A 24,783-nucleotide genomic window follows, 5' to 3' on the forward strand; every position below is an offset into this window, starting at 1 on the left:
CTAATCAGATGGCATCTCCCAGCTAGGGAGCTCATCATCAAAACTGAGATCAGACAAAACTTCTTCTTCTTTGAGGTCAAGCTGTTCCAAGGACAATTCATTGACCTGGGAAAAGAAATCAAGAGTAAGTTTCTTTCTCCATAGCATATTTTAGCTTTATCCCTCTGCACCTGGAAACAATATATTTTTACCACATACAAGCGACGGCCTCCCTGGAATTTACCAACTCAGGAACATTTCCGTTTTGGAAAGACTGACCGACATCACAAGGCAGTGAACCAGAAGGACACCCAGCAGCTCTCCTCTCAAGCAAGCCCTTCCGAATTCCTGTCTGTTCCTCTTCCTCTTAGGCTGGAAGGTGCCTTGCGGAGAGAGAGCGCTGAATAACCTCCCACACACCATCACAAGGGAAGTGAGATGGCAGGGGAGGTAAGGGATGACTCTTCAGGGAAGAGAGGTTTGAGAAGCAGCAGGCTTTCTGTTTGACTTTGCTGCTCACTTCTCTTATGGTCATTACATGTTAGGTCAGCTCTCTGTGGGTTTAAAAGAGGTCAGATAGAAGGGGCTGTACGGAGGAAAATGCACAGAGAGAACAAACCAGCAAAAATTTCATCTTCTCAACTGATAAAAAAAGATCTGATGGATGTTAGTTACTTCACACACCAAAATACTCCTATTTTACTGCTACTCTTCAGTAAGAAAGGAAGATAGTTCTGCCCGTGGACACTAGGTGACTCAGTGTCATCAAATGGAATAATGTGTCACAAGGTTTGTTAGACACTTCCTCCACACAGACTGCAGGAGGAGTTAGATGCTGCACAACACGGTGCTGATGCATCATGTGAGAGTGATGCTTGCTTTCAAAAGACCACCGTATCAGTGATCTCCCCTGGTAAGTAGCAGTGTTTTCAAATTAAGTGAGATGAAAATCTTTCTGCCCATGACTGGCTATGTGCAAAGGCTGTCATTCAGAACTCATCTCACTGAGCATGATGATTAAAGTTTTACTGTTGTACTGGAGTATTTTTGTTTGGTGCATGCTAACAGGTCCTACAATCACCTGCAGGGATTTCATCAAAGCTTTTATTTCACCAAAGCTTTTAACAATCATTCCCTCTGGGTAAGCATAAGTTTATGAAGTGCATTTCTAAGTAGGGAGTTTGATTTATTTAAGAACTTGTTAAAAAAAATAATTTGGTTTAACCTACTGTGACTTTACTGGGATTTTCACTCTCACAGGTTCTGTGAAGAGCAGTCCTGGACACTGTCATGCGTGAGACTTGTCAAGCTGCATTGTAACAGTCCCATACCCTAACTGCTCACTTTCCTGTGCCATCTAAAATATACATGCATTTCTGCACAAAGATGGCCAAAAAAGTAGGAGTTTTAAAACCTTAGCGTGCTGTACAATTCCAAGATGCAATTACTTCCTGGGATTTAAGTCAAGATAATTGCTGCATAAAAGGAGGATGCCAGAGGCTGTAACAGTTAACAGCTGTATCTCCAATCCCTAGATGTAACACACAGGTCCTGCGCAAAAGCTAAATATCCACTGCTTTTACCTGAACAAGCCCCTTCAGTTCCTCTTCTGTTAGGAAGTCTGTGGGCTCCTCTTGGGAGGAATTGTACTCCACGACCACTTTCCCATTCTCTGAAACAGAATAAACAGCCAGAGACATGGTTAGTTACTACTGTGTGTAATGACAATAAACCTACCCTAAACCCCAAATGGCACAATTCTGCTTCATAATGGCTGGTTGGTCTGAATGAGCATGCTGCTTTCTCTGGCCCACCTGCCTGTCTTCTCTGCAGAAAACCAAATGGCTCTTACTAAATGGAGTGGAAACTGAAATTGAGGAAGCAGAAGTCTAAGGAGAGGACGGAGCATGTTAGTTACCAGTCTCTGTGTATGTGATGGACCAGAGAGCGGGAACCACTGCAAAACATCTGAACCCAGAAACCCACCTTTCAAAAGAATACCTTAAAGAACCCAAGGGAGGCATCTGGCAGATGAAAGGCCCCTCTCTGTAAAATGAAGATAGTGGCACTGACCTGATCCATCAGGGTCTGTCCTCATAAGCATAAAAGACTAAAGTAGTCAGGTACTACCTAAACTGTTGTCACCTAAAGACCTGGAACCCAGAGAAAGCAGATCTAGCAGTTCCTGGGTAGGCATAGAGACAGCTTCTATGATTAAAAACTCAAAGGAGATAGTAGCCCCAAAGAAGCAACACTGAATGCAGCAGTGGGGCATGGACCTTTGATGGCACCTGGGTGGCTTGGAACCAGGACAGGAACATGCTGGAAGCAGAACTTCCTCATGCCCCTATTCAGCATGCACATGTAGTGTTAAAAAGCTCTCCCTGCCAGCATTTAAACTCTTGGAATTTGGAGTTTCAGTGACTTATTTATCATAAAAAATATCTGACCTCCTGTCAGATTTTCCTTTCACTCACATAGCTCGTGGGGTGGAACCACTCTGTTAAACCATTACAGACTGCAACACAAGTTTAATTTTGCCCGAGACCCTTCCCAAGCCTCAATGAATCCCAAGAAAGGTTCAGAGAAAAAGAATTCATATCAATTATCATGAAAGTTATAATACCATTAGGCCAAACACCCCAGTGTTTAATACAAAAATAGGCCTTACCCAAGACTATGAGAAGTATCTTCTGAAAAGCACTAGACAAAGCTTTTCCAACTGCAAGTTTCTGAACTCTTCTTGTAGCTGTGACAAACTCAAGAGGATCTGAACACAACAAGCAGCATGTTATTAAGATGACACTCTGCATATGAAGTACACCAGCTGCATCGCACTAGGAAACGTAACCAAACACAGCTTTATGGATCTGATAAGAAAGCTGCTTATGTTTCGGGAGTTGTTGGCAGCATGGCAGCACCCTCACAGGGGCTTTGTGTGCCAACCCACAGCAGCACATGATCCTCAGGCCTGTGTCAGGACCCTGCCCAGGGCAGCAGGCAGTGCAGAGCCCCACTGGCACCTGAGCTGTGTCACAGACACAATCACATGGCATGTTCACACCAGAAGTGGCTGTGATGGGGAATGAATAACGCTGCAGGCAAGAGGGAGAACAGAGGGTAGGAAAGCGATACCAGTGTGAAGCAGGGAGGGAAGAGGCGTGCTCAGGATCCCTTGCTGCATAGCACAGCCGCTCACAAAGCCCTGCACAGAACCTTGCCTCCAGCTAAATTCAGATACTTTAGCAGACACACAAACTGTGCAAAAGCAAGATTGACCAGTGTCTGTGACAGCTGCTAGGAGAGACTTCCAGCTGCACCCAAAACATACCTTCGCCATTTTCTACATCTGCTTCACCAAGGGCAACTCCCCTGGTGCGTACCCCATGGTTGGGCAGCGTCACCTCTACAGCACACAGGTATTTCACAGATCGCTTCTGTAACGTCTTTCCCAGTTCCTCGTTGTCACCATCAAAGCCAGATACATTCTGCAGCTGTTGGGAAGACCACAGATAATTAATTTTGATTAAATAGGAAGGGGATGTTATGACCACTTAGGCCTATCCCTGCAAACTGCAGACCTTCTCTGCACAGCATGTGACTCCAAGGCAGAAGCACATGGTGGAGGCAGAGCAGGCATATTTACTGTTTTGACCCTATTTTAGAAATACCTCATAGTCCCTATCCTCTGGGAGTCTCAGTCATCTTGGACACTTTCAGCACACGAAGACTACTTTTAAGTCCTGGCACTGCTTTAATCACAGCCACCCCCAGTTGTAGAAACAGAAGCCCAGCCAATGCCCTCAGCCGTAGCCATCTTCTCTCTCTAAGCTTTCAAAATACCCCATTTGTGGTCCAAAATGCAGCTTTTGTAGCTGTCTATTATTTGCTCATTTGAGGATAATTCTTCTCATTCCACCAACAGCTCTAACTGAGAATACTGGGTAGGAAGAGGATGAGGGGAAGGATGATGGATGAATATAAAGGTTCCCTTACTGTGATGATGCGACTGGACCAGCCGTTAAAGCCAAGGTAGTGGTTGGCCAGCTCCTGGCACTTGCTGCTGTTGAGAGCAAGGACTTGTTGCTGAAACCCTTTCTGCTTGGTGCAAACACAAACCTGTCCAGGAAAGAAGAACCCTGGTTAGCCAGGCTTTGCTCGCAAGGTTCCCACTGCAGACACACCATTGATGGCTCTGGGAGAGTCATCTGAAGGTAACCTATTCCCCGACTGCATGCGTGCTTCTGAGATGTATTAAGTATTTTTTACACAGAAACGGGCCCTGCAAATTATTCCAGAGGAGGGATGCTGTCATTTTACTGCTTAAATGCTACCTGGAAGCATGTCACCACAATGGTAGTGCCCAGCCACAAGTTAGTAAACTTTCTGCATGGGAAGTATCACCGAGATCAACAAGTATTTAATAGGCTTCTACCCTGCTGCTGGAGGTCACGGTGCTGAGTCCTGCAAGTTTCACACCCAGGGCCATTCTCCTTACCTTCAAGGGAGATTTCTGAAACAGCCTTTGCCCATTGCACATGCACTGGGCTCTGCTGGCATCTCCAGCTGAATAAAACTTGATGATGGCGTAATACCCAGGCCCTGCCACAGCAGCATTTCTGTGTGCTCGCACCGAGTAGAGCAGCCCAAATTTGGAAAACACTGAAAACAGGGAATGCTGAGGAAAAACAAGAGAAAAAAGGGTCTTTTGAAATATCTATGGGTGCTCCAGGGGATGAGTGACAGTGACAGAGAGAGGGCTACTCACGAGACCTAATTACCTAGAAAACAAGGAAAGTTTTTAGTACTGTTCAATGGCAACAAGCTCTGGAATAAGCAGTGAGGCTGAAAATGAGTGTCTCTCCATAAAAATAAGCTCAACCTGGCTGGACCTCTGACCCTGACAACATCTCATCTCCATTATCATCCAGCTGCTGCATCAGGAAGAGAGCGAAGACAGACACGGGCTTTTCTGTCCCCCCGCCCCGAGTCCTCCTCGTCCCAGACTGACTCCTGCTCTCTGCTGTCCCGCTTTGTTTGCCGAAACGTTACCACAAAAGACTAACGGGGTTTTGTTCCCTCTTCCACCTTGTGCTGGCGTCTTTGTAGTTTTGCTGTGCAAACCACAAAACCGGCCGTGGCACCGGGGCAGAAATCACCCTGGGGTGGCCTGACACCCCCTCGGGGTTTCCCTGTGCCTCAGGGAGACAAGGAAACTTAAAAAATGATTAAAAAAGAAAGAAGAAGAAGAAAAAAAAAGGGAGTGATTTAAAAATATATCATTAGCACACAGGTGAAGCCATCAGTAGAGATGGAGTGTGGGGGGGTGTCCCGGTCCCCACTCCTCAGCCCTGGGTGTGGGGATCCAGGGCCCCGGTCCCCAGGCCCGGGGTGGGGGGGGATCCACAGCCCCAGTCCCCCGGCCCAGGCCTCTCCTCTCCTCACCTCCAGGCCCGGCTCTGGCTCCAGCCCCCAGACCAGCAGCGTCTGCCCGCTCCCCGCAGGCACCCGGAACTCCACCACCTCCGCCATGCCGGAGCAGCCCGCCTTCCCGCCCGGCCCCCGGCCCGCCCTCCCGCCTCAGCCGGACGGCAGGCCCCAGCCACGAGTGTGAGGGAAAAGCCCCCCCAAATCCATCCCCCCCAGCCCCAAATCCACCCTCTCCCAGCGACGGCCCGTCCCAGCAGCCCCCCCTCACCCCCGACAGACAGAGACATGCGAGCAGGTAGCGGGTTTATTCTCCAATATTCGTTACAAGGAGCCGCCGAGGGACCGGGGCAGGTGGGGAACCATCCCCGACATCAAACGGTGCAGTTTCCCTCGCCGTAGCGCCGGCACTTCATCACCTTCAGGTAGGTCTCCACCTTGTGCAGGTCCTTCTTGAAGCAGGAGAGCAAGCCGTAGTTCTTCAGCAGGGCGTCCTCGTTGCGCAGGTGGATGTCGAATTTGTCGTAGGTGGGTTTGAGGATCTGGGGACCCCGCGGGCTCCGGTCCTCCAGCTCCTGTGAGAGGATGGAGAGGTGCTGGGGGCCTGGGGATGAGCATCCTCCAAGGGGCCCATTGCCAAGGCTCCCGGCTAGCTTTAGAGGAGGTTGGCAGTCCCCCCCCTTGATCATATTTCAAACGTGCTTTTGAGTTGATGTGTTTACAGGAAGGGTAATTCTGCAGGGGTGATGCTGCACTAATTGCTACCAGTGAGAAGGGAGCTGGGCACAAGGCCGCAGGAAGGGAGGAATGTGTCTTCTAGGGTCTTAAAATAAGCAGAAAGTTGCAGGGTCTCTCTGTAGCTACTCTAGCCAAGGAGACGGGGAAACAGGCAAATAATTCTCTCTTTTCTCCCATTTTCCCAGTGGGCAAAGCTCTAACTGAGACCCAAGCCACATGCATCTGGAACTGAGAGATCTGCAGCCTGCCACTCCTCCTGCCCTGCTTCACTGACCAACTGGCAGAGTAAACAGGACAGTAAACAGTGTCATAAATGTGTGAAGTGTGGTTATTTGTCTAGTTTCTGAGTACTGCTTCCCAATGCCCAAGCATATATCAAATGGAGAGCAAAATCTGGAAGTGGTGCTGATACATACACCTACTTATTGCAGCTGAAGTGCCAGGACAGAAGATGTCCATTTACTGTCAGGGCCTGACTTTCAGAGTTATTTAGATGCTAGATGTAAATAATTGTCCAGACTCATTTCTCACAGATATGGGTCTCAGAGCTCTGGCTACATGGTGATGCTGGCAGATAAACTTAGTTTTAGAGTAAGCATAACTGAAAAGGTGTCCCGGCAGATAAGCAATTTCATTTAAAACAACAAAGCGAAAATTAAGAGTGACCCTTGAAGAAGATCACTCTCCAGCTCTCAGCTGTCTGGGTGCTGCAAGAGAGAAACATCAGAGCATAGGCTTCCATCTGTACACAGACTTATACAGGTTGCTTTTATAAAAAGTCAGGAGTCTTTAAAGCCAGGTTGCAAACCTTGCAAATTTTAGTCCACTTTAAAGTATTTTGCATGGAGATTTAGCAAACATTGTACTCCTGTTGGTACAGCAGATTTAAGCAACTGAGTATTCTTTGGTGCTGGATTTGGAAGGAGTTTGGGTCTGTACTGCTGAGTGGTTATGGCAGTGCTGTTAACATTTGTTATGTGTTTTCTTATACTGCCCAGTGATGAAACATGTACAATGAGGTGTCATGATCTCATTATCTTAAAGTAAGCAAAGTCCAAAGGATGCCACTGGTCTTCAGAGTGGAGGTGGGGAGATTTCTCATGGTCTTTGGATCCCATGGAAGACCGTGAGATCTGACTGCCCTGTATGTAGGGGTTCTCTTATTCTGTAGCCATACTACATGCTGCAACTTACCCTCATTAGAGCTTGGATCCCTTCTTCCAGGTCCTTTAGTTTTTCATACACTCTGTCTGACGTGCCAAAAACCAGATTGTTTGTGAACACCTTGCTTAGGTATTGCACTGGGGTCAGCCAGGACTGGATGAGAACCAGTGAAAACCGAAGGAGCTCCATGTCCTGAAATTAAGAAAAGAAAGGGTCAAAGCTGTATAGGTGAGGTATTTGGTAGAGTTACATGTGTGCCCTGCTCCCTCTGAAACAGCCTGGAGGTGACCCAGGGATGTGCCGCTGCTCCTGCAGCTTCAGCAGATACAAACAAGTTTGCAAGCTGAGGAGCACCACCCAGCCATTTGTCCTGTGCAGACAATAGTTTTTTCTCACCCTTAGAATGGGAATATGATTCATAGTATAACCCAGAAGAATCTTTGTTCATGCAGGACTTAAATAGTAAAAAAGGGAGAGGAGGAATGAAGCACTGAAGTGCTCACAGATGGAAGCTCTCTGTTCCTCTAATGAAGTACAGCTGGGCTCTTCAAACAGGTCTGTGCTTGCCCCAGGGGTGGGAACTTACCGATTTCTGCTGGGCATCATCTTTCCCTGTGGGAGCAGGGATGGTTTCAGAGTAACAAAATGCTGCCTGGGAATTTTTGTTGGCATGTCTTTGGTCCTCTGGAATATAGGTGCGTTCCTGTGGAGACATCCCAAATACACTCAGGTCTGTTGCCCATGTACTGGGAGAAGACCACAGACACTTTCCCAAGCTGTCCTGAATGGTTACTCTTTGCAAGAAATACATGTGAGACATGAGATGTCTCTGTAAAGGGTTGGCAGGTAGGAAGCAGGAGTTCATATTTTGGTGCAATAGCTACTGGACCTAAAGGTCTTCCTCTTGCTAAGCCAAGGTGCTAAGGTGAATGCAAAACACACTTGGACTGGGTTCTCCCAAGGAGTAGATGAGCCCCAAGGACAGCTCTTGCCAAAGTGACAGCTCATGCCAGCTTCTGGCAACAGCAGAGACTGGATCGTTTTAAGCATTCAGAATCAGCCAGGGCCAAAGGTGACCGACACAGGAAAGTCTTGCAAAATATCGTACCATCTCCCACTGCTTTCAGAGCCAGCTTTCTCTTTGAGACAGCTGACCCTGTGCAGTAGGTTTGGATGTGGGGAGCAATGGCCCTGAGGAGTGGACTTTGCAGGATCAGATGTGGGGACAGAGAGCTGAAAAGAGGAGGCAGGGTCCAGGCTGATGGGACATAACCTGTCCTGTTCTATTAAGAGCTTTTCATCTCATCAAGAGCTGACAGAGGAGACACCAATAGCTGAAAAGTCTCTGCTTCTAGGAAGTTATACAGTCCTGAAACCATCAGGCTAATGTGGAGGAGATGCCCAGAGGCCACGACACTTACGAACTCTTTGTATGTCTCCGCAGCCAGAAGGTGAAGGTGCTGAGCCCTCAGCACAGCATTGGCAAACAGGTTGGAAAGAGGCATGGCTGGGAAGGTGGCAGCTTCCTGTGGCCACTGCAGTCCCAGGGTGATCACAGCAATGAAGAGAGGAGAAAACCATGACCCTGCAACAAAACAGAGAGGAAAGGTGTTAGCAGTCCTTTAGTGACTGCTGAGGAGGGAGGTGACACCTGGGAATTAATTAATTCCCAGCCTCTTCTGTCGGTGCTGGCTAAGGGGTCACCTTCCTTAATGTCTTGGACTCTGTGAGTTAGCTTAGCCCTCCCCCAAATCAAATGAAACCCTGTCCCCTTTGCCCTCGGGGCTTGTACTGCTCCCAGTGTTATAAGCAGCATCTTTGTAGCTGAAGAGTCATTCTTGCCCCATGAAAACTCGAGTGTGTCCCTATGTTTTTCCCTAACATGCTCATGTTTTTCTTGTAGGCCTTGCCCTCATGAGAAGAGCACAGTGCACTCTTCATTGCGTGACCAAGCAGGGGATGGTGAGTACCAGGCAAGGGCCTGGGATTACCTCACTTTAGCCTTGGTTTACACCATGCTGCTGACATGAAACTGGCTGTCTGCCTTCACTAGGACAAGAGCTGATGGCATTACCTGTGCTGTGACCAGCTATTTTTGCTTTCTGGGGCATACCTGTAGAATCTGGTGATCTTTGTCAAGCGTAAAGGTTTTCAATGTTCAACATCTAACTCACACAATGTCCATCTGTGCTTACAGAGACCACAAAGTTAATCTCAGACAAATACCCTTCAGTGGAGGAATGCCTTGGAGTCTGTAGGACTTGGACATACACATTAGACATCATCCTGATACCCGTCGTAAGCTTTGAATATGAGTTTTAATATCCCTGCCAACATTTATGTTAATAATAACTATTATAACTGTGGCTTGACCTTGTTCTTCATGTTCTCCACCCTCTCCTTGCCCAGCTGAGGCTAAAGACTACCTAAATTAATTCATGGATTAAAGTCACACTGTAAGGAGAGGTATTTCTTCTTCATTGATTTATAAGTTGACAAGTTTTAGTTTAGGGCTGGCACTGAGTGTGTATAGCCCACCACAGTACTGCCCCATCATCATCTCCCATCACCCTAAACATGCACAGCCCTGGCAATCCTTTAAAACTGAAATAAAGAAAAGTACCTGGAGCCATTTCTGCCCGGTGAGTTGCTCAGGTGTTGCTTGACAATGAATGTTTCCTCCTTTCATCTAGGCTGGTAAAGGTAACTGTTGAGCCACCCCTTATATAGCCCGGTGTCTGTTTAAAATGTATATATGTGTTCATGATCACAACAACATCTCTGTATCTTCTCTGTGCATAAATGCACAAGTGTTCGCAATGGTGCTACCTAATTGTAGTCATTTATACATAGATGTAAAGGTTGGGGAGGTTGTTTGCCTAGGGATGAAACCAGTGCTGAATGATTTCGCCATATTCTGCTGTTTATTGCAAATAAAATTTTCTTGATCATTGGAAGACCCATCCTAAATCAGATCAGTGCTTTTACACAGTGGAACTTGCCATGTCCACCTGATTTTTCTGCCTGGCTCTGAGCCTTTGGCCCACAGTTAACTGGGCTGACTGGCCAGTTTGGTAGACTTCTGACTTAAAGCAAGTGAGATGTTTTCCCCTTTATTGTTATGGATATTGTCAGATGAATCCTATTTCAGCCAAGTAATTTCTACCAAAATTTCAAAAGTTCAGCAAATAGTTTTGGTGAGCTGGTTTGCCTTAGGTGTGACAAAGAGCTGTCATACCCAGGTGCTTGTTCAGGTACCAGCCTGCCCCCTGCAAATCCAGATGCCAGAGCTCTGGGAGGTTTCTCACATCCTCAGCTGGACAAGGCTATGAGAAGATCTGGTTATGAGCATCTGCTTGCTCTTGCTTGAGATGCAAATGTGAAATATCTGGATTAAGCAGAGGGCTGGTGTGGAAAGAGGAAGAGAAGATGGGGAAGAGGAGAGGTCACAGCACATCTATCCCTGCTTTTGAGCAAAACAAGACAACCTGGGATGCCCAACTCTGGGAGGGTCTTAAAAGACTTTTACTCCCCATAAGGCACCAATTGCCCCAAACCACCCTGTTTTGGCCCTTTGTCTGGGGATCAAGGACTGCTTCCTGGTTAGGGGTGGTGATTTGGCTCCCCCGGGCCCTGGGTTTGCTGTGCCCCCCTGGCATGGGTTCAATTTCCGAGAGGCAGCATCCTCACCAGGGCGGCTGGAGCAGAGGGTGCAAGAGCTCATTAATAAACAAAGGGGGGAGAGCGCGGTTTGTTCCGAGAAGCCCCTGGGTGTTTGCTCACTGGAGATGTGGTGGTGTTGCAAAGTAAATGTCAGTCCCTAGAGAAGAGGGAACAGTGGGTCCTGCAGCTATCAGATATCCCGTCACCCAATAGCCAGTAACATCTGGGTGTGTTTTTCTACTCCAGATTGTGTTTAAATACGTCAATATTTGTCAGAGATGAGCAGAGCAGCGGGCACCCCAGCCCAGCACAGGCTCTGCTGCCTGTTAATGATGATGCTCGACTGCAGCAGCTAAATTGGTACAGCATCTTGCACCCGAGTCCAGCCCATCTGCCTCTCCAGGTCTGTAAGTAAAAACATGGTGCAAAATCAACATTTTTTATGTTGCAGCCAAGCACAGAGATGCCAGGATGATCCAGACTGTGTGGTGCCCCTGAGGCTTGGTTTGTCCCCGATCATCTCTGGGCATTAAATGAGGCAGAAGCTTCGTGGAGAAGGCTGTGCGTGACTGTGAAATGCTGGGCTGGGCAAACACATGCCACTGGCAGAATTACGTTGCATAAGCAGCTCTCAAATACCAGCTTGGCATTTTTCTGGCTTTCAAATGCCTGCATTTGTGACCCAAAGTAGCATCTCATAAAGCAGCATGACACTGTAATTTCCAAGTTTCTTTTCTTTTTTCAAAGAGAAACCCCCCTCAGTTCTTTTCAGGGTGGTCCCATGTCTATCCGCCTTGCCCTGAGCATCACCAGCAGCATCTGAACAAGTGAAGCAACTTTCCTTGCAGGTGTGTGTACTCCTTGGGTCCTCCTGACCCCCCAGCCTGGGGTGGTTGTGTGGAGAGGACCTTCCCAGGCTGATGGATGAGCTGCAACCAGTGAATCCTGACCGAGGAGCCAGCTGCTGGCCCACAGCCCAGGCTCTGCAGTTCAGTGGGCAACGACATGGTTGACAGAGGTTTTAAGTGATGATTGACTACCTCTGCTAGCTCACGACTCAGAAGGTAAATATTCCTTTTCAGGTTGAATTGATGGGTTTTATTTACTAGAACTCAGTTTCACTGAACCCATTTCTAAAGATGAGGCTGAAGATGTCCAGGACTGCAATCAGTCTGTCTGCCTGGCGATCCTGCTGATGGTAGGGATACAAATCAGGTCAAAATACAGAGCCTGGACTGTATATACTGAAATATATTTATTTACATTAAATACATTTTAAATACAAACCTATCTCAATATAAAATTAAAACAAACCCTATCTCTAGGCTCCCTAGAAACCAGTCTAAGCATTTAAAATAAAACACTAACACTACAGAAATATTTATTTGCTTCTGGCATTTTAAAGGAAGCCGAAGCCCTGGGCTAAGAGGGTGACCAAGTGGCAGAGCGGAACTGGGGTTGCTGAAACTGCTTTTGACATCGGTGGCTTCCTCTCCAGGTGCAAACAGCAGATTCTCCTTATTTTTGTATGATTCAGTTAAGTCGGTTGAGCAAGTTGTTTACGCAGAACTTAGAAAGCAGTTGGGAACTGGGAAGGCCAGAAAACTTGCCTTCCTCTTCCATTTCTTAACTGAAAACAAGGGATGGAGGGAGGAGCTCTGCTAGTCCTACAGTCTTGGCCGACGTGGAAACTGGGAACAGCCAGTTCACTTCTCTCACTCTGAATGCTCCTTTCTTTAATTAATCAGTTTTATAAGTAAAACATGTTTAAGTAACATTTATATACAGGCGCATGCAACTAATTTGGGATAGTTTTATTTAACTGGTAAAAATCAACGTTAAAATGCTGTTCTTGTGCTATTTAGATGGAATACCAGTTTTCCATGAAGGTGGTTTACTACTAAACAAGAACCATCCTGTTCCTTGCTGGAAAGCCCCCGTTTGCTCATGATTTTACCCTCCCTTTTCTGCTGGCTGTTTTGGGAAGCAGAGCAGTCCTGTCTTCCTCTCCTTGGGGCCCAAAATGTCATGAGTCACAGGGGCGCAGGGGCCCTGGGCTCTCTGAGGGGGGGACAGACTTTTCAGCCCCACAGTCCTCGTCACCCTCTTGTCCTGCCTCATCCAGATAAACCCAATGCACTGTGCTAGCCGTGCCTCTCTGGACCCCCCAAGCCCTGGTGTTGGGTGCCCAGCCAGCCCCGAGCCCCATCACCCACACAGCTGCTGCTGCTGTGCCAAGATAGTTTTTATTAACAAAACCAATTAGCGCCGCTCTGCTCCTCTCCAGATGTTTTTCAGCTTCTCTTGCGAGACCAGATGTAGCCGGGAGCGGAGATCCTGGCCCTGGGCCCTGTTCTCCTGCTTTGGATCCTGGCGATGGTCTTTGTCTCTCATCCCCAGTTGGTGTCTTGGGACCATGGACATCCCCCCTGTGCGTGCTCAGCGAGAGCTTCCAGGAGAGCCCCTTGGCTGCTCCTGGCTTTATATCCCTGCCTGCGCTTGGGGCCCTGATGAGGTGAAGTTTGGTTTCTAGCTAAGCTGGAGCTGTAAAAAGCTGCTCCTTATTCCCAGGGCACCCCATCAACACTGGCACCAGGGTTATGGGACACCCTTGGACCAGGCACAGCAGGGTGGAGCAGGATGTGAATTTACCCATTATCTTTATTACGACTTGAAAAAGCAGTTGGACATTTGTGTCCCACAATTTACATCTTCCCCATGGCTTCCGAGGTCGGACGCATCCCTCACCATGGGGATGTCTTTGTGACATGGGCCAACTCTTGCCTGGAGAGGAGCAAGACTTGCACAAGACCCCTTGGGTGACAGCTGTCTCCCTAGCTTTTCCTGTAGTCTTTGGGGAGAAAGAGGTGCTTTTGGAGGATCCTCCATCTCAGACAACTGCCAGCTTGGCCTGCTGGACACGTCCATGGCTTGAGAGCTAAACAGTGGACTAAAATCCACTTCTCATAACACCCACGTGGTGCTGCTCACCTCAGCTCCTCTGCCAGGGCTGCAGCGGGGTCTCGCAGCCCAGGAGGGTCCTTGCAGTGTGGAGACTGATGATGCCTCGTCCTTTTCTTCCCAGGGATGGTGGGGTTGGAGGTGACCCACCACCCACCCTCGTACTTCCATTGCATTAACCATTCAGGAGCTCAGCGCCATGGGGTGGGGCTGCCCAGGTTTTGGGCCCAGTTTGCTAGTGGGGGGACTGCAGGTGGCTCCTAATTTCTACATAGGCTTTAGGGATTCATCAGCGGGGCGGTGAGAGCGACAGCCAGGGCAGGGCAGCCTTGGTGGGCACAGCCCGGATGCGGCAAAGCGAGTACCCAAGGGCAGCAGGACCTGAGCTCTGTGCAAGGCTGCTGGAGGTGGTTTGCAGTCCGGGATCGCAGCCCGGAATCCAGGTGTCCATCAGAGCCATGGTCCAGTGCAGGAGCCGAGAGCCCATCCCCTCGGGTGCGGGCAGGGAGCCGTGCCACCGGTGCCGGTCTCACTCTTCGCCTGGGTGCTCCCCAACTGTCCACTTGGCCTTCACATCCCGGAAAGGAGTGATGTCCTCGTAGGTGGCCATCTGCTCCACCTCCAGGCCCTGTGCCAAGAAGAAGGAGGTTGAGACACGGGAGGAGGACCATGGTTCCATCCATGGTGCATCTCGCCTTGGGACACCCAAGTGGGGACCCATTTCCAGGCTGTTCCCCCAGATATTGGGGCAGCTTCTGAGAGGGGAGAAGATGGTGATAGATGGTTGGATGTGCTCAGAGCTTGGCTCAGTGCTTGCAAAAGGCACTTGGGAGGAAGATGCCCTGATGCACCCTGCAAGGGCTGGTGGTACCTAGCAGACACCCAGCAAGGGCACAACTCTCTATTTCAAGGCTCAGGTTGATATTACAGAGGTACTTCTGTAATTAGTGAAGCATTACCTCATAGGTGTGGTCCTCCTCTGGGCTTTCCTTGCCTTCACCCTATGGAAAGGAGAGTCACAGGCTGGGTGTCAGCAGCCACCAGGATCCCCCATCCCGTGTCCCCGGACTCATCCCACCAGGCCAGGTCCCACCGCTTCCACAGGCAAATCCACACAGTCCCACATACCATTTTAGATGTTTATTTTCCCAGTTCAGCTAGCCACGCCCTCATGCAACAGCCCCAAACCCAGTGCCTGCCCATCCCCATCCCTAGCAGTGTCCTGCCCAGGATGCAGGACATTGCTGTGAGCACCGCAGCGACAAAGCTGGGGACATCCCCACTGCTGGAGATGCTGTCACTTACTTTGTCTAGGAAGAGGAGCATGGGGATGCTGATGAAGATGACAAGCAGGATGGACTGGATGATGATGATGGTGTCTTTCAGGGTGTTCCTGCTCTGGATCTGCTGGATGCTACTGTGACCTGGGGGCAGCAGCACAAGGAGAGCCCCAAGTCCCACCTCTGTGCCAGGCTCCCGGGGAACAGGGACAAGCTCAGCATGGCCACAGGTTTGTATATCAGGAAGAGTGGACTGGGGGGACAAGGATGACATGCCCTCACCCTTGAGAGAGACCAGAGCATTGTAAACTGCCCCCCAGGGTTGGCATCAGGGACCATCTCTGGGATGAGACATCTTGGGCAGGACCCACCACTAGTCAGGACCAGGAAAAATCTGATTTATTAGGGAAATGCAGTCCCTGAGGTGTGTTTTTGTAGGATGGACATGCCAGGGCAAACTGGGGGAGGTTGTCCTGCTGCTTGATGGCTGGCAATAAGCAAAGAAACCTCTGTAGTGCTATGGAACATCTACAGTTGTGTTTGAAGGGGTCCCACCAGCATGGGGAAAGGTAGGTGCATAGGAGCACAATGTCGGGTTCATATGGAGGGGGAAAGGGTGAGAGAAGGAGAAAGAGCATTTCTTGGGGTGCACAGAGGATGGGGAGGTCCCACTCACCCATGACTCTGAGCTCTGTCGCGCACAATTGCGGCTGCTTCTTCTCCGCCGTGAGGTTCTTGCTGTCACACACATAGATGCCGTTGTCCTCATAGGTGATCCTGAAGATGGTGAAGTTGATGAGGTTGTCTTTCCTCTCAATGCTGTAGCGGGAGGTGCTGTGATCCAGCCCGTAGAGGTCATCACTGTCCTCTGCTGTTTTGTACCACTGCATGTTATGGGGCTCCTGGGAGTAGCAGATGAAGTGGACGGGCATGTTCTTCTTGGCCGCCACATAGCGCGGGTGCTGCTGCACCACAGGGCACCCACTGCCTGCCAGGGGACGAAGGCGGTCGTGATGAGCAAGGATGCAGCACCCGGGGAGCATCGGAAAAAAAGCTGCTCCCATGAGACCCTCCCCAGCATCTCCCAAATCAAGAGCTTCCCATTTTCACGAATTATACTGCTTTTGAGCATTCAGTTTTGTTTTGGTGAATCATCATCCTCTGTGGGTAGACATCAGAGAATTTTGGTGAAAACATGCTTTTAATGGAAACTCAAATTTTCTGTGGGAATGGCTTCACTCAAATACTTTTTTGCTGCTCCCACCCCACTTCTTTATATACATCTTGTTAGTCCCAGCTCCAAAATTACAGCCTATGCTGGCACACACCACGGAGACTTTGCTAGGACAGACCCATCTCCCCAGATGGCTTCTCTCATGTTTCCATATTTTTCGCATTTTGCTGTATTTTTTATTTTTGCCTGTGTTTTGGAACCAGAGCCGGTGAGGTTGAGGGTTCGTCTGGGTTGCAGAGTTCATGCTTAATACCCCACAGGTGGAAATGGCACAAGCGCTCTGTGCTTGAGCCCAGTACTGGGTCCCAAGGCACAGCTTGTTCATGCAATGTGCTCTGCAAATGCAGAGGAAAACCATGTGTGTGCTTAGGAAAGACAAAATGGATCCAGCTTTGCAGAGGGAGAGGGAAGGTGCAGGGCTGGGGAAATGCCATGGAGGAGGTCACAGCCTGGGAATTGCCTTTGTGATGGAGAAGGCCTGTGGGTGATGGGACATCTCCAGCTCTGCAGGGGACTGGTACCTTTGTGGCATAGCCAGCGGGGATGGGAGGGACCCTGGGGACGTGTGTAGGGAAAGAGCCCAGTGGGTCTGAGAGGTTACCTGTGCTGCTCCTGGTGCTGTTCCTGTCTGCTGAGATCCCACCTGCAAGACAGGAGAAGGGCCCTGAGATAGTGGCCAAGAACCCATGTAGGACAAGCCCATGTAGGATGTCCCACATGGGATGGCATGCACCGTGGGTCCTTGGTGCCCACGCCATATAGGACGGAGTGCTTGGGAGCATCAGCCAGAACCCCACTCGGAGGACGTGGGGCAGCACAGATTTGTGTACAAACACCTCTATTTCCATCCATCTCCTTAATCTTCTCTGAGTTGCTTTCTGGTTGACATCCCGGGGAAACCTGCCTTTGCTATTAATATCCCCCTAGGCTGGCACCTCTCAGAAAGGGTCCAGACAGACTCATACCTCTTTATTTACACTTTCCATTTTCTGAATCAACCAGAAACCCTTTCCCTGCTGAGTCTTCCTTGGGCGTGGAGACCCATGATGGCCAGGGGGGTTCTCAGACCCCAGAACAATGCAGCCCCCCTGGAACAAGGGCTGGATGGAGCTGTGGGACCTGCGATAACGTGCAGGAAGTGGGGTGAGGTGGGGGGGGACCCCAGCACCCATGGGTGCCCCTGCCCACAACTCCAGTGCCCCTGTGCCTCGGTTCCTCTTGCTGCAGCTGGGCAGGAAGCACCAGCCCTGTTTACCGCACCGCTTCAGTGCCCGGCTCCGTCCGCTTGATGAATACTCACCAAACCCCACTGTGGGGAAGCTGGCATGGAGGCGGGGAGCTGCACCCCCTCCTAGCATATTAGGGCAGCTGCAAAACTCCCCCCAGAAGAATGAAGGTTCTGAGTTTTGCCCTGAGCCTCACCAACCTCCTGCAGACCTTCCTGCCCTGAACAACAGCCTGGCAGGGAGCTGCTGGCTCAGCGGTGGGCTCCCCTCCCTGCCCCAGAGCCTCTTCCAGGTCTGTGCTGCCCTGATCACCTCCAGCACCTACATCTCTTCAGGTAAACTCTCCCCTCCAGCCTCATTTCATTTTTTTCTGAGATGGGGAGAGGTGCCTCGTCCAGGCTGTGCGTTGGGTACGTGTCCCTGCCACCTTCAGTTCTGCTGGCCAGCCGGGACACAGGGCTTTGCTTTCCATGTTTTGTTGGTGTTTCTAAATGAAGACCAGGCTGGTCGCTCACCCTGAAAGCCCTCACACCCCTCAAAGCCAAGATTTCTATTGCAGCCATGGGTGGGCTGAGCTTCCCCTGTCCTCCCTTGAAGCCTTGGAGCTGGGATGCCCTGCAGCCTTGAATCCATGCTGGCCTTGGATGGCCACCCAACAGAAATCCTTTAAGCGTCCTTTCTCCTGAGGGCACAAGCTTCCCCAGCTGACGGTAGGATCTGCTGCAGGTTTTTGTGGGTGTCCCTGCACCAAGCAAAAAGGGTTGGAAGGGGACAGGAGCCTGTGTCCTGGGTTTAGCTGCTGCTTCTCCACGGTGATGCAAAGGGGAACAGCACAGGGATGTTCATGCAGGGCCCACAAATCACCCCCAAAAGCCTTTTTTCCTCCCAGTTCTGCTCTGATCCCAGGCACTGAACCCCATGGAGCAAAGGGACATGGCTTGGCCATAGCCTCAGCAACGTTCCAGCCCCATCCTCAGACCTCTGAGAGCAATAAATGGTAAAAAAAACCCCAACAACCTTTTCTTTCCTGCCACCTGCAACCACAGCCGAGCAGGCTCTGCACCCATTAGGCATCGGGCTCCTGCCAAAGCCAGCCAGCTGCCCAAGAAAGTGTCCCATCTCTGCACCCCTCCCTGCACCCCAATAGGAAGCAAAACCCAAAACCCAAGGCAGGTGTCGAGCCGTGAGCCCTTGCGGGTCCACCCTGGCTCTACTGTGCCCAGGGCTGGCTTCCTGCGCAAAGCAGGACTGAGAGTGGTGATTGCAAAGCTTAAAAGTAATGCATTTAAAGCCAGACCTGGGTGAAGTCCCTCATTGCAGTAACCAAGGGACGCATGCTGGTGCATTGCCTGGGCGCACATTTCTTTGTTCTGAAATGCAAAGCCCGTGTTTGATGCCTACCTGTGACCAGAGCCATCAGCCAGAGGTTCACCTGCAGCACCCAGAGCCTTGTGCAAAAATCAGCCATCTTTCACTGCAAATGGCAGGGAAACATCCAGTCACCGGCCCTTGCTTCTGCAAAACACAGCGGCTGCTCCGACTGGCTTGGCCTCCGTACCTAAAAATGGCAAAGCTGCTGCTACACAAGACGGCCCCTTTCCTGCTCATGTAAATCCTCCTTGATGGGGACTTTCCCCTTGGGGCCAGTTTTGAATGCAGCGCAGACGCTGGGGCGGCTGGTGCCTGCGCCCTGGGCACCATCCAGCCTCGTGTCACCAGGCTGTGCTCATCATGGTGGCGTTATTTGATGGAGGTGGCCACAACTGGTGTGGGTCCACACCAGAACTGGAGATGAGCCCACCTGCAAAGCACCTGGTGATGCAAAACCTTGGCTGAGCACAGGGGATGTGCCCAGGGAGCAGGATTTAACCGCTGCATCCCCGGGGGGGTAGAGGATGGGGGGTTACCCCCACGGTTGCACCCCAGCTCCACAGCAGCTTGGGCAGATCCCCCCCCCCAGTTTAGCCCTGCAGGTGACGGGCAGGGATTGATGCTGGCCGAGTTGCAAGAGTCAGAGCAGGAATGGTGTGGGAAGAGGGGATGGTTGTGGGGTTTCTCCTTCTCCTTTCTCATTGTGGGGTGCAATGGGATCGGTCCCCCAGCTCTTGTCCCCAGCATCCCAGAGAGTCCCTGCAGCTGCCCTTCCAGGGAAGGGTGAAATCTAGAAGAGAGATGGCCAAACCAAGGTCACTCCTCCTTTGGTGCCAATGCCTGCTCCTTCTCCACCCCATTTGCCATAACCGAGACCCTTCTCCATGAGTCCTTTGGAGACAACCGCTCCCTGGGGAAGTACAACCTGGCACCCCAGGGTGAGCTCTGTCCCCCTTTGCTCTGACACAGAAATGTTTTCCCTCCACGCTGTGCCCTCCGGCTGCTGCGTGTTACTGGCTTCAGGCAAGCACTGAACTGTAACTCCATGTGAAAAACACCTTTGGGTACTTTTGCCAGCCGTGTTGGTCCCCAGAGCCCTGGTGTCTCTGCCTGGGGCCTCCCCAAACCTTTACCTTCTGCAGGTTTGGTGGTTTTTTTTACCGTTTCTGAGCATCCGGTGGCTGCTGGGAACTAGCTGGAGTCTCACCTTGTATGTGAGGGGACATGAAGCAAGACAGAGGAGAAATAAAGATTTCCTGAGAAAGGCTGGCCCCAGGAAGGAAAGAGAGATGATGGGAGAGGTGCCTTCTCCTGGTAGAGCAGGCAGGTCATGCCATACACGGTGCTGTATGTTGGGTCTGTGCTGCTGAGTCCCTGCTGCCATCACCTCTGGTCTCGCTGGAAAAGCACAACCCAGCCGTGACATCCCGGCAAGACAAAAGGGATGGGGGATGCCCATGTGCTCAGCAGGCACTGGAGGGATTTTTGTCAAGCCCTGGGGTTGGAGATAGGAGCTGTGATGTGTGAGGCAGGGATGCTAGAGGTGCCTGGGAAAGCCCTGTAAGGCAAAATGAGGAGCGGGGCACAAACTAAAGAGTTTGCCATAATGGTGGCCAAATGACCCTGCTGCACTGCCTGTAGGCTCCTTGGGACCCATGAACAGGCACAGACCTGGTCCAGAGGGGCTCGATCTCCCCTTGAAGTCCCCTGTGCTATAGTACCTGGTGGCATGAGATGTAGGGAGACCCGATGGTCTCACAGGGAGGGTCCCATGTCCCCCGTCTCTTTCTCTGGGCCACGCTGGCTCCCCAGCCTGCAGCCGGACCATGCCCTGTGGGCAGAGCAGAGCTGCTGCCAGGTAGCTGCACCCTTCCCCAGCCCGTTCCTATTCATCAGGGCTTGGGTTTCACCACTGTCCTTTCCTCAGCCGTGGGAGGACAGGGATGGTGGGTTGTGCCACCTCCTCCCTCCAGCCCCCTGCCTGCGCGGTACCGCGATGCTCTCAACTTGAATTACACCAGCCCTGGGACGAGCTGTTCCAGTGAGAGAGAAAACACAGTGGCGAGGCCATGCCGTGACTCTCGGAGACGTCAGCAGGTCCCAGAGACAACTCCTCCTCCAGCTGCACATTGACGCAGAAACCTCCTTCACCCACCGCTGCCTTCTCCCCATGATGCTGAACTGCTCCCACGTGGCTGGTGGGGCAGGTTTGGCCCCACAGAACTTGGCATGGGGCAGCTCGTGGGGGTCTGCACCTCCTCCAAGCCCACCTCTCTCCTTGGTTGAACCTGCAACAGCATCTCCTACAGCTCCTAGAGTCAGGGCTCATTGCTGTGAGGCACCAAGGGCTCCAGGGGACTTGTTTGTGAGCGGAGCAGAAGCTCTGGGGTCTGGGCTGGGTTGGAGGTGCCGGGGGAGGCAGCCCAGGGGGTCTCTTGTGCAGGATGGGACCACCAGGTCCTGCTAAGGATGGCAGTTCCAGCCAAGGCCATGCACAGGGGCTCCTATATCTGCCCTGGAGCAAAGGGAGGGGGCATTTACCCCTCCTAGGGGCAGGGAAAACATTTTTCCCATCTAACACACACCAACGTGTTTGGTATCGTAATAATAGACCATTTACAGTTATTTATTTTAAGAAAGGTACAAAGAAAAATGGCTTTAGCTCACACAAATCTTGCTCTTTGGCATTTTTCCCATTACTGACGACACATACGTACAAGCAGCATTGATTGTGAACCACAATCCGGGCTGGAAACCGCCGTGCCATGGATGCTTCCCATGCAAACGCCATTTAAAGCAGCTCAGGCTCCTGTTCCAGGGAGCATCGCCCTATGCAACATGGAAATGAAAGCACAATGCTACAAGATGAGCAGAGCAACCCTGGCTCTGCCGCCTGGCCAACAGCACGTGGATGCAAGCAAGCTCAGCACCGCTCCTGGCCAGCCTGAACATGGGGCATCCGTAATGGCTCAGCGCCAAAATCAGCCCAAGAAAAAAAATATTATAATAATAATACAAAAAGACAGACCATTTGGCTTCAAGAAGCAGCCCGTGTTGTAACTGGAAGAGGTTTTGGTTCATGTTTGTTTTGATCTCAAAAGGTTTTTTTTTTCCCTTTTGAAGGCAGAAGGCAGTCCAGAGATGAACTCGGGGCCTTTTGCACATTTTTCTTGATTTACTTTCCTTTTGCCCACCTGTGTAAAAAGCAGCAAAACCCTTCCCCCCCCTGGGAAAATGCTCCTCTGCTGGGAGATTTCTTGGTGAGGACCTGCCTGGCCCCATCAGGCTCCGCAGGGACCCCAGCATGGGCCACCGGGTCATCTCCAGAGCCCCAGCCAAGGGAAGGGTGCTCTGCCTGAGTATTTCGGGATTTACACTCCAGTGGGAACATTCATTGCATTAAGGCCCCTGGTGCTCGGCGGCTGATGGGATTTAAGGCACCCCGTTGAAGCAGCTCATTGCACGGACCGTTCAAACACCTGCTCTGATCCCCAGGGATGCGTCTTGTTAATTAACGCTAACCAAGAGCGCTCCAGTAGGACATTTCCTCTTGCTATGGGCTTGAAGAAACCCTTGAGAGTTTTGTTACAGGGACTGGGGATTCTTGGAGGAGGTTTTCCAAACCCTACCTTTGTCCGTTGCTTTCCTGCCACAAAATCTGGATGAAACGGGAAAACAGAGAAGAAGCATGACTGTAAATACAGTTTACATTCGTACTGTAGAGACCTGAATGATTTATGATTTCAATGCATATTCAGAGACCTTTAAAACCTGATATTTAACCCTGAGAACATACCTGCAGATGCTTTGTTTTGTCTATGCAAACAAATCTTTAAGACATAATTGCACTTTCTCTGTATATAACAAAAAATAATCCATAAAGCTTATTCAAATATTCAAAAGAAAGGTGCTACTTAAGACATTGGAGATTTTTGTTCACAAAACCTTGCCTTTTCTGTAATTATTCTTAATATTATTTCACTTGGCTCATCTTTCACGGGCTACTCTGGAAGAATAATATACAAGAAAATCTCTTATGTGAAATAACATTAATAAATAATTACTGTAAGTAAAAGGACAGCCATACTCACTTGTTAATGTCTGAAAAACATCGTTACCATGATGAGATCATTTCAAAACTAAAATGTTTCTCTTTCACCAACAATAGATTTCACATTTAATTCTCATAAGAAAAATATTAAACTCTTTGCAAGTGCAATGAGCTGTGAAAACCAGGATCAGTAAGAGATCCTGCTTCCAAAGTTAAGGTGTCTACTTGAAATATCTGAAATAAGCTCAATATCTAAGATCGATTGATCTGTATATGGAAGAGCTCTTGAAAAGGAGATACAAATGAAGTCCTTTCAGGCTGGGTGAGAGACCGAAGCCTCTTTCTGTTATACCAGCGACTCTTTCACAACACGTTCCTTATCCCATGCTTTTGCTTCACTAGGAGCATCTTGCGTCTCTGAGCTGGGAATGGGCGCAAGACCAAAGGCAGGGGCTGTCTCCACATCTGTCCCACTGTTCCCATACATCTCGTGCATTTTGGTGGCGATCAGGCCTTCCTTCTCGGGTGCGTCCTCTCTCAGGGCATCCTCGTCCTTACTATGCCTGTACATGTAGGACGCCTGCTTCACCGACCGCCTCAGGAGGTACCTGCGGAAAGCCCTCTGGATTCTTGTAGCACAGACTTCCTCGTGTTTCCTTTTCAGAGTGGTGGTGATGGGTTCATAGGAAACCTTTGAGGGGTTCGCAGCCATGAACTTCTCCTCCATGGTGGCCTTCAAGGCATCCATCTCTCCCGAGTCTCCCAGCACTTCCTTAGTCAGGGCAAAGAGGATATCCAGACAGTGGATTTTGTCCCCAGCAACCATTGGCAAATCCATGGTGATTAGCTTGATCTTGTTTGGCTTGGGAATTCTGAGTGGCTCCTGTAAGGTGTCTACAAAGTCAGACAAGGTGCTGTATGCAATGAACTGAGTGGCGTCCGGGTCAAACTTCTCCCAAGTTTCATAAAACATTTCAAAATCATCTTCGCAGAGGGGTTCGCTGCTCTCCTCCGTGGCCACATTGAAGTTCTCCAGGATGATGGCAATGTACATGTTCACCACAATGAGAAAGGAAATTATGATGTAGCTGCAGAAGAAGAAGATGCCGATGGATGGATTGCCACAGTCCCCTTTTACTGAACTGCCAGGGTTTTCGAGGTCAGGGTCACAGTCGGGGGGACCACTGTTCAGGATCGGGTTGAGGAGACCATCCCATCCAGCTGACGTGGTGATCTGGAAGAGGCAGATGATGCTGTTCCCAAAAGTTTCGAAGTTGAAGATGTCATCAATCCCCGCCTCCTTCTTTACATAGGCGAAGTTGGACATCCCAAAGATGGAGTAGATGAACATGACGAGGAAAAGCAGGAGGCCAATGTTGAACAGGGCAGGCAGGGACATCATCAGAGCAAAGAGGAGAGTCCGGATGCCTTTTGCCCCTCGGATCAGCCGGAGGACACGGCCAATCCTTGCCAGCCTGATGACCCTGAAGAGGGTGGGTGATACGAAGTACTTCTCTATAATGTCTGAGAGGACGATACCTGTGGAGGGATGAAGAAGAGGTGAGTTTGCCATGCTCTGCAGCCAACACAGGGAGGTGAGGTGGAGCTACTCCACCTGCCAGAGTTGGGCAGATACAGAGAGATGAGGCCACCCCTGATGGTACACAGCTCTCTGCTCCTCTGGTGGCA

At 50.3% G+C, this 24,783-nt stretch overlaps 4 protein-coding genes and 1 long non-coding RNA gene across 9 annotated transcripts in view; 1 reads left to right on the forward strand and 4 right to left on the reverse strand.

The window, feature by feature from the left end:
- On the reverse strand, nt 1–5,699 carry RDM1 (RAD52 motif containing 1). 4 transcript variants are annotated; one of them, XM_049799399.1, is made up of 7 exons: nt 5,425–5,699; nt 4,478–4,657; nt 3,976–4,098; nt 3,311–3,473; nt 2,651–2,749; nt 1,563–1,651; nt 1–105 (listed from the first exon to the last, which is right to left on the reverse strand). In XM_049799399.1, the coding sequence occupies exons 1-7, from the start codon at nt 5,509–5,511 to the stop codon at nt 1–3; spliced, it is 846 nt and encodes a 281-aa protein (XP_049655356.1). In that variant the 5' UTR covers nt 5,512–5,699. The 4 variants fall into 4 exon arrangements, with proteins under 4 accessions (XP_049655356.1, XP_049655358.1, XP_049655355.1 ...); XM_049799401.1 differs by lacking the exon at nt 1–105 and adding an exon at nt 291–362; XM_049799398.1 differs by lacking the exon at nt 1–105 and adding an exon at nt 394–533.
- Nucleotides 5,695–9,941, reverse strand: GH1 (growth hormone 1). The gene is made up of 5 exons (XM_049799404.1): nt 9,932–9,941; nt 8,730–8,893; nt 7,895–8,011; nt 7,339–7,500; nt 5,695–5,981 (listed from the first exon to the last, which is right to left on the reverse strand). Exons 1-5 carry the CDS (start codon nt 9,939–9,941, stop codon nt 5,781–5,783), a joined length of 654 nt encoding a protein of 217 aa, XP_049655361.1. The 3' UTR covers nt 5,695–5,780.
- LOC126038147 (uncharacterized) lies at nt 8,873–16,062 on the forward strand. Its single transcript, XR_007505927.1, has 6 exons — nt 8,873–9,270; nt 9,506–9,606; nt 11,218–11,374; nt 11,820–12,035; nt 15,319–15,442; nt 15,984–16,062. It is a non-coding gene; the product is annotated as an uncharacterized LOC126038147 (long non-coding RNA).
- On the reverse strand, nt 14,449–19,214 carry CD79B (CD79b molecule). Its single transcript, XM_049799403.1, has 6 exons — nt 19,074–19,214; nt 17,048–17,089; nt 15,889–16,200; nt 15,238–15,356; nt 14,892–14,933; nt 14,449–14,560 (listed from the first exon to the last, which is right to left on the reverse strand). Exons 1-6 carry the CDS (start codon nt 19,138–19,140, stop codon nt 14,462–14,464), a joined length of 681 nt encoding a protein of 226 aa, XP_049655360.1. The 5' UTR covers nt 19,141–19,214; the 3' UTR covers nt 14,449–14,461.
- A 2,436-nt stretch (nt 19,215–21,650) lies between these two features.
- The window catches only part of SCN4A (sodium voltage-gated channel alpha subunit 4), a 34,531-nt gene continuing 31,398 nt past the window's right edge, over nt 21,651–24,783 (reverse strand). For both annotated transcript variants that reach the window (XM_049799391.1, XM_049799389.1), the window contains one exon: nt 21,651–24,633. In XM_049799391.1, the coding sequence (XP_049655348.1) occupies nt 23,441–24,633 (1,193 nt within the window). In that variant the 3' untranslated portion in view covers nt 21,651–23,440. The remainder of the gene's footprint in view (nt 24,634–24,783) is intronic.

This window comes from Accipiter gentilis, chromosome 5 (assembly GCF_929443795.1).
Source record: "Accipiter gentilis chromosome 5, bAccGen1.1, whole genome shotgun sequence".
Lineage (NCBI taxonomy): Eukaryota > Metazoa > Chordata > Aves > Accipitriformes > Accipitridae > Astur > Astur gentilis.

Excerpts from the sequence above, each read along its gene's own strand:
- RDM1 (XM_049799398.1), bottom strand. The coding sequence starts at position 5,511 with ATGGCGGAGGTGGTGGAGTTCCGGGTGCCTGCGGGGAGCGGGCAGACG. Across the intron at positions 4,099-4,477 it reads TTCAGAAATCTCCCTTGAAG|GTTTGTGTTTGCACCAAGCA; the intron begins GTAAGGAGAATG and ends TTTCCTGGACAG. Across the intron at positions 1,652-2,650 it reads GATACTTCTCATAGTCTTGG|AGAATGGGAAAGTGGTCGTG; the intron begins GTAAGGCCTATT and ends ATTCTGTTTCAG.
- GH1 (XM_049799404.1), bottom strand. Across the intron at positions 8,012-8,729 it reads CGGAGACATACAAAGAGTTC|GAACGCACCTATATTCCAGA; the intron begins GTAAGTGTCGTG and ends ATGTCTCCACAG. Across the intron at positions 7,501-7,894 it reads ATGATGCCCAGCAGAAATCG|GACATGGAGCTCCTTCGGTT; the intron begins GTAAGTTCCCAC and ends TCTTAATTTCAG.
- CD79B (XM_049799403.1), bottom strand. The coding sequence starts at position 19,140 with ATGGCTGATTTTTGCACAAGGCTCTGGGTGCTGCAGGTGAACCTCTGG. Across the intron at positions 15,357-15,888 it reads GACAGAGCTCAGAGTCATGG|GTCACAGTAGCATCCAGCAG; the intron begins GTGAGTGGGACC and ends TGCTGCCCCCAG. Across the intron at positions 14,561-14,891 it reads AGGAGGACCACACCTATGAG|GGCCTGGAGGTGGAGCAGAT; the intron begins GTAATGCTTCAC and ends TTCTTGGCACAG.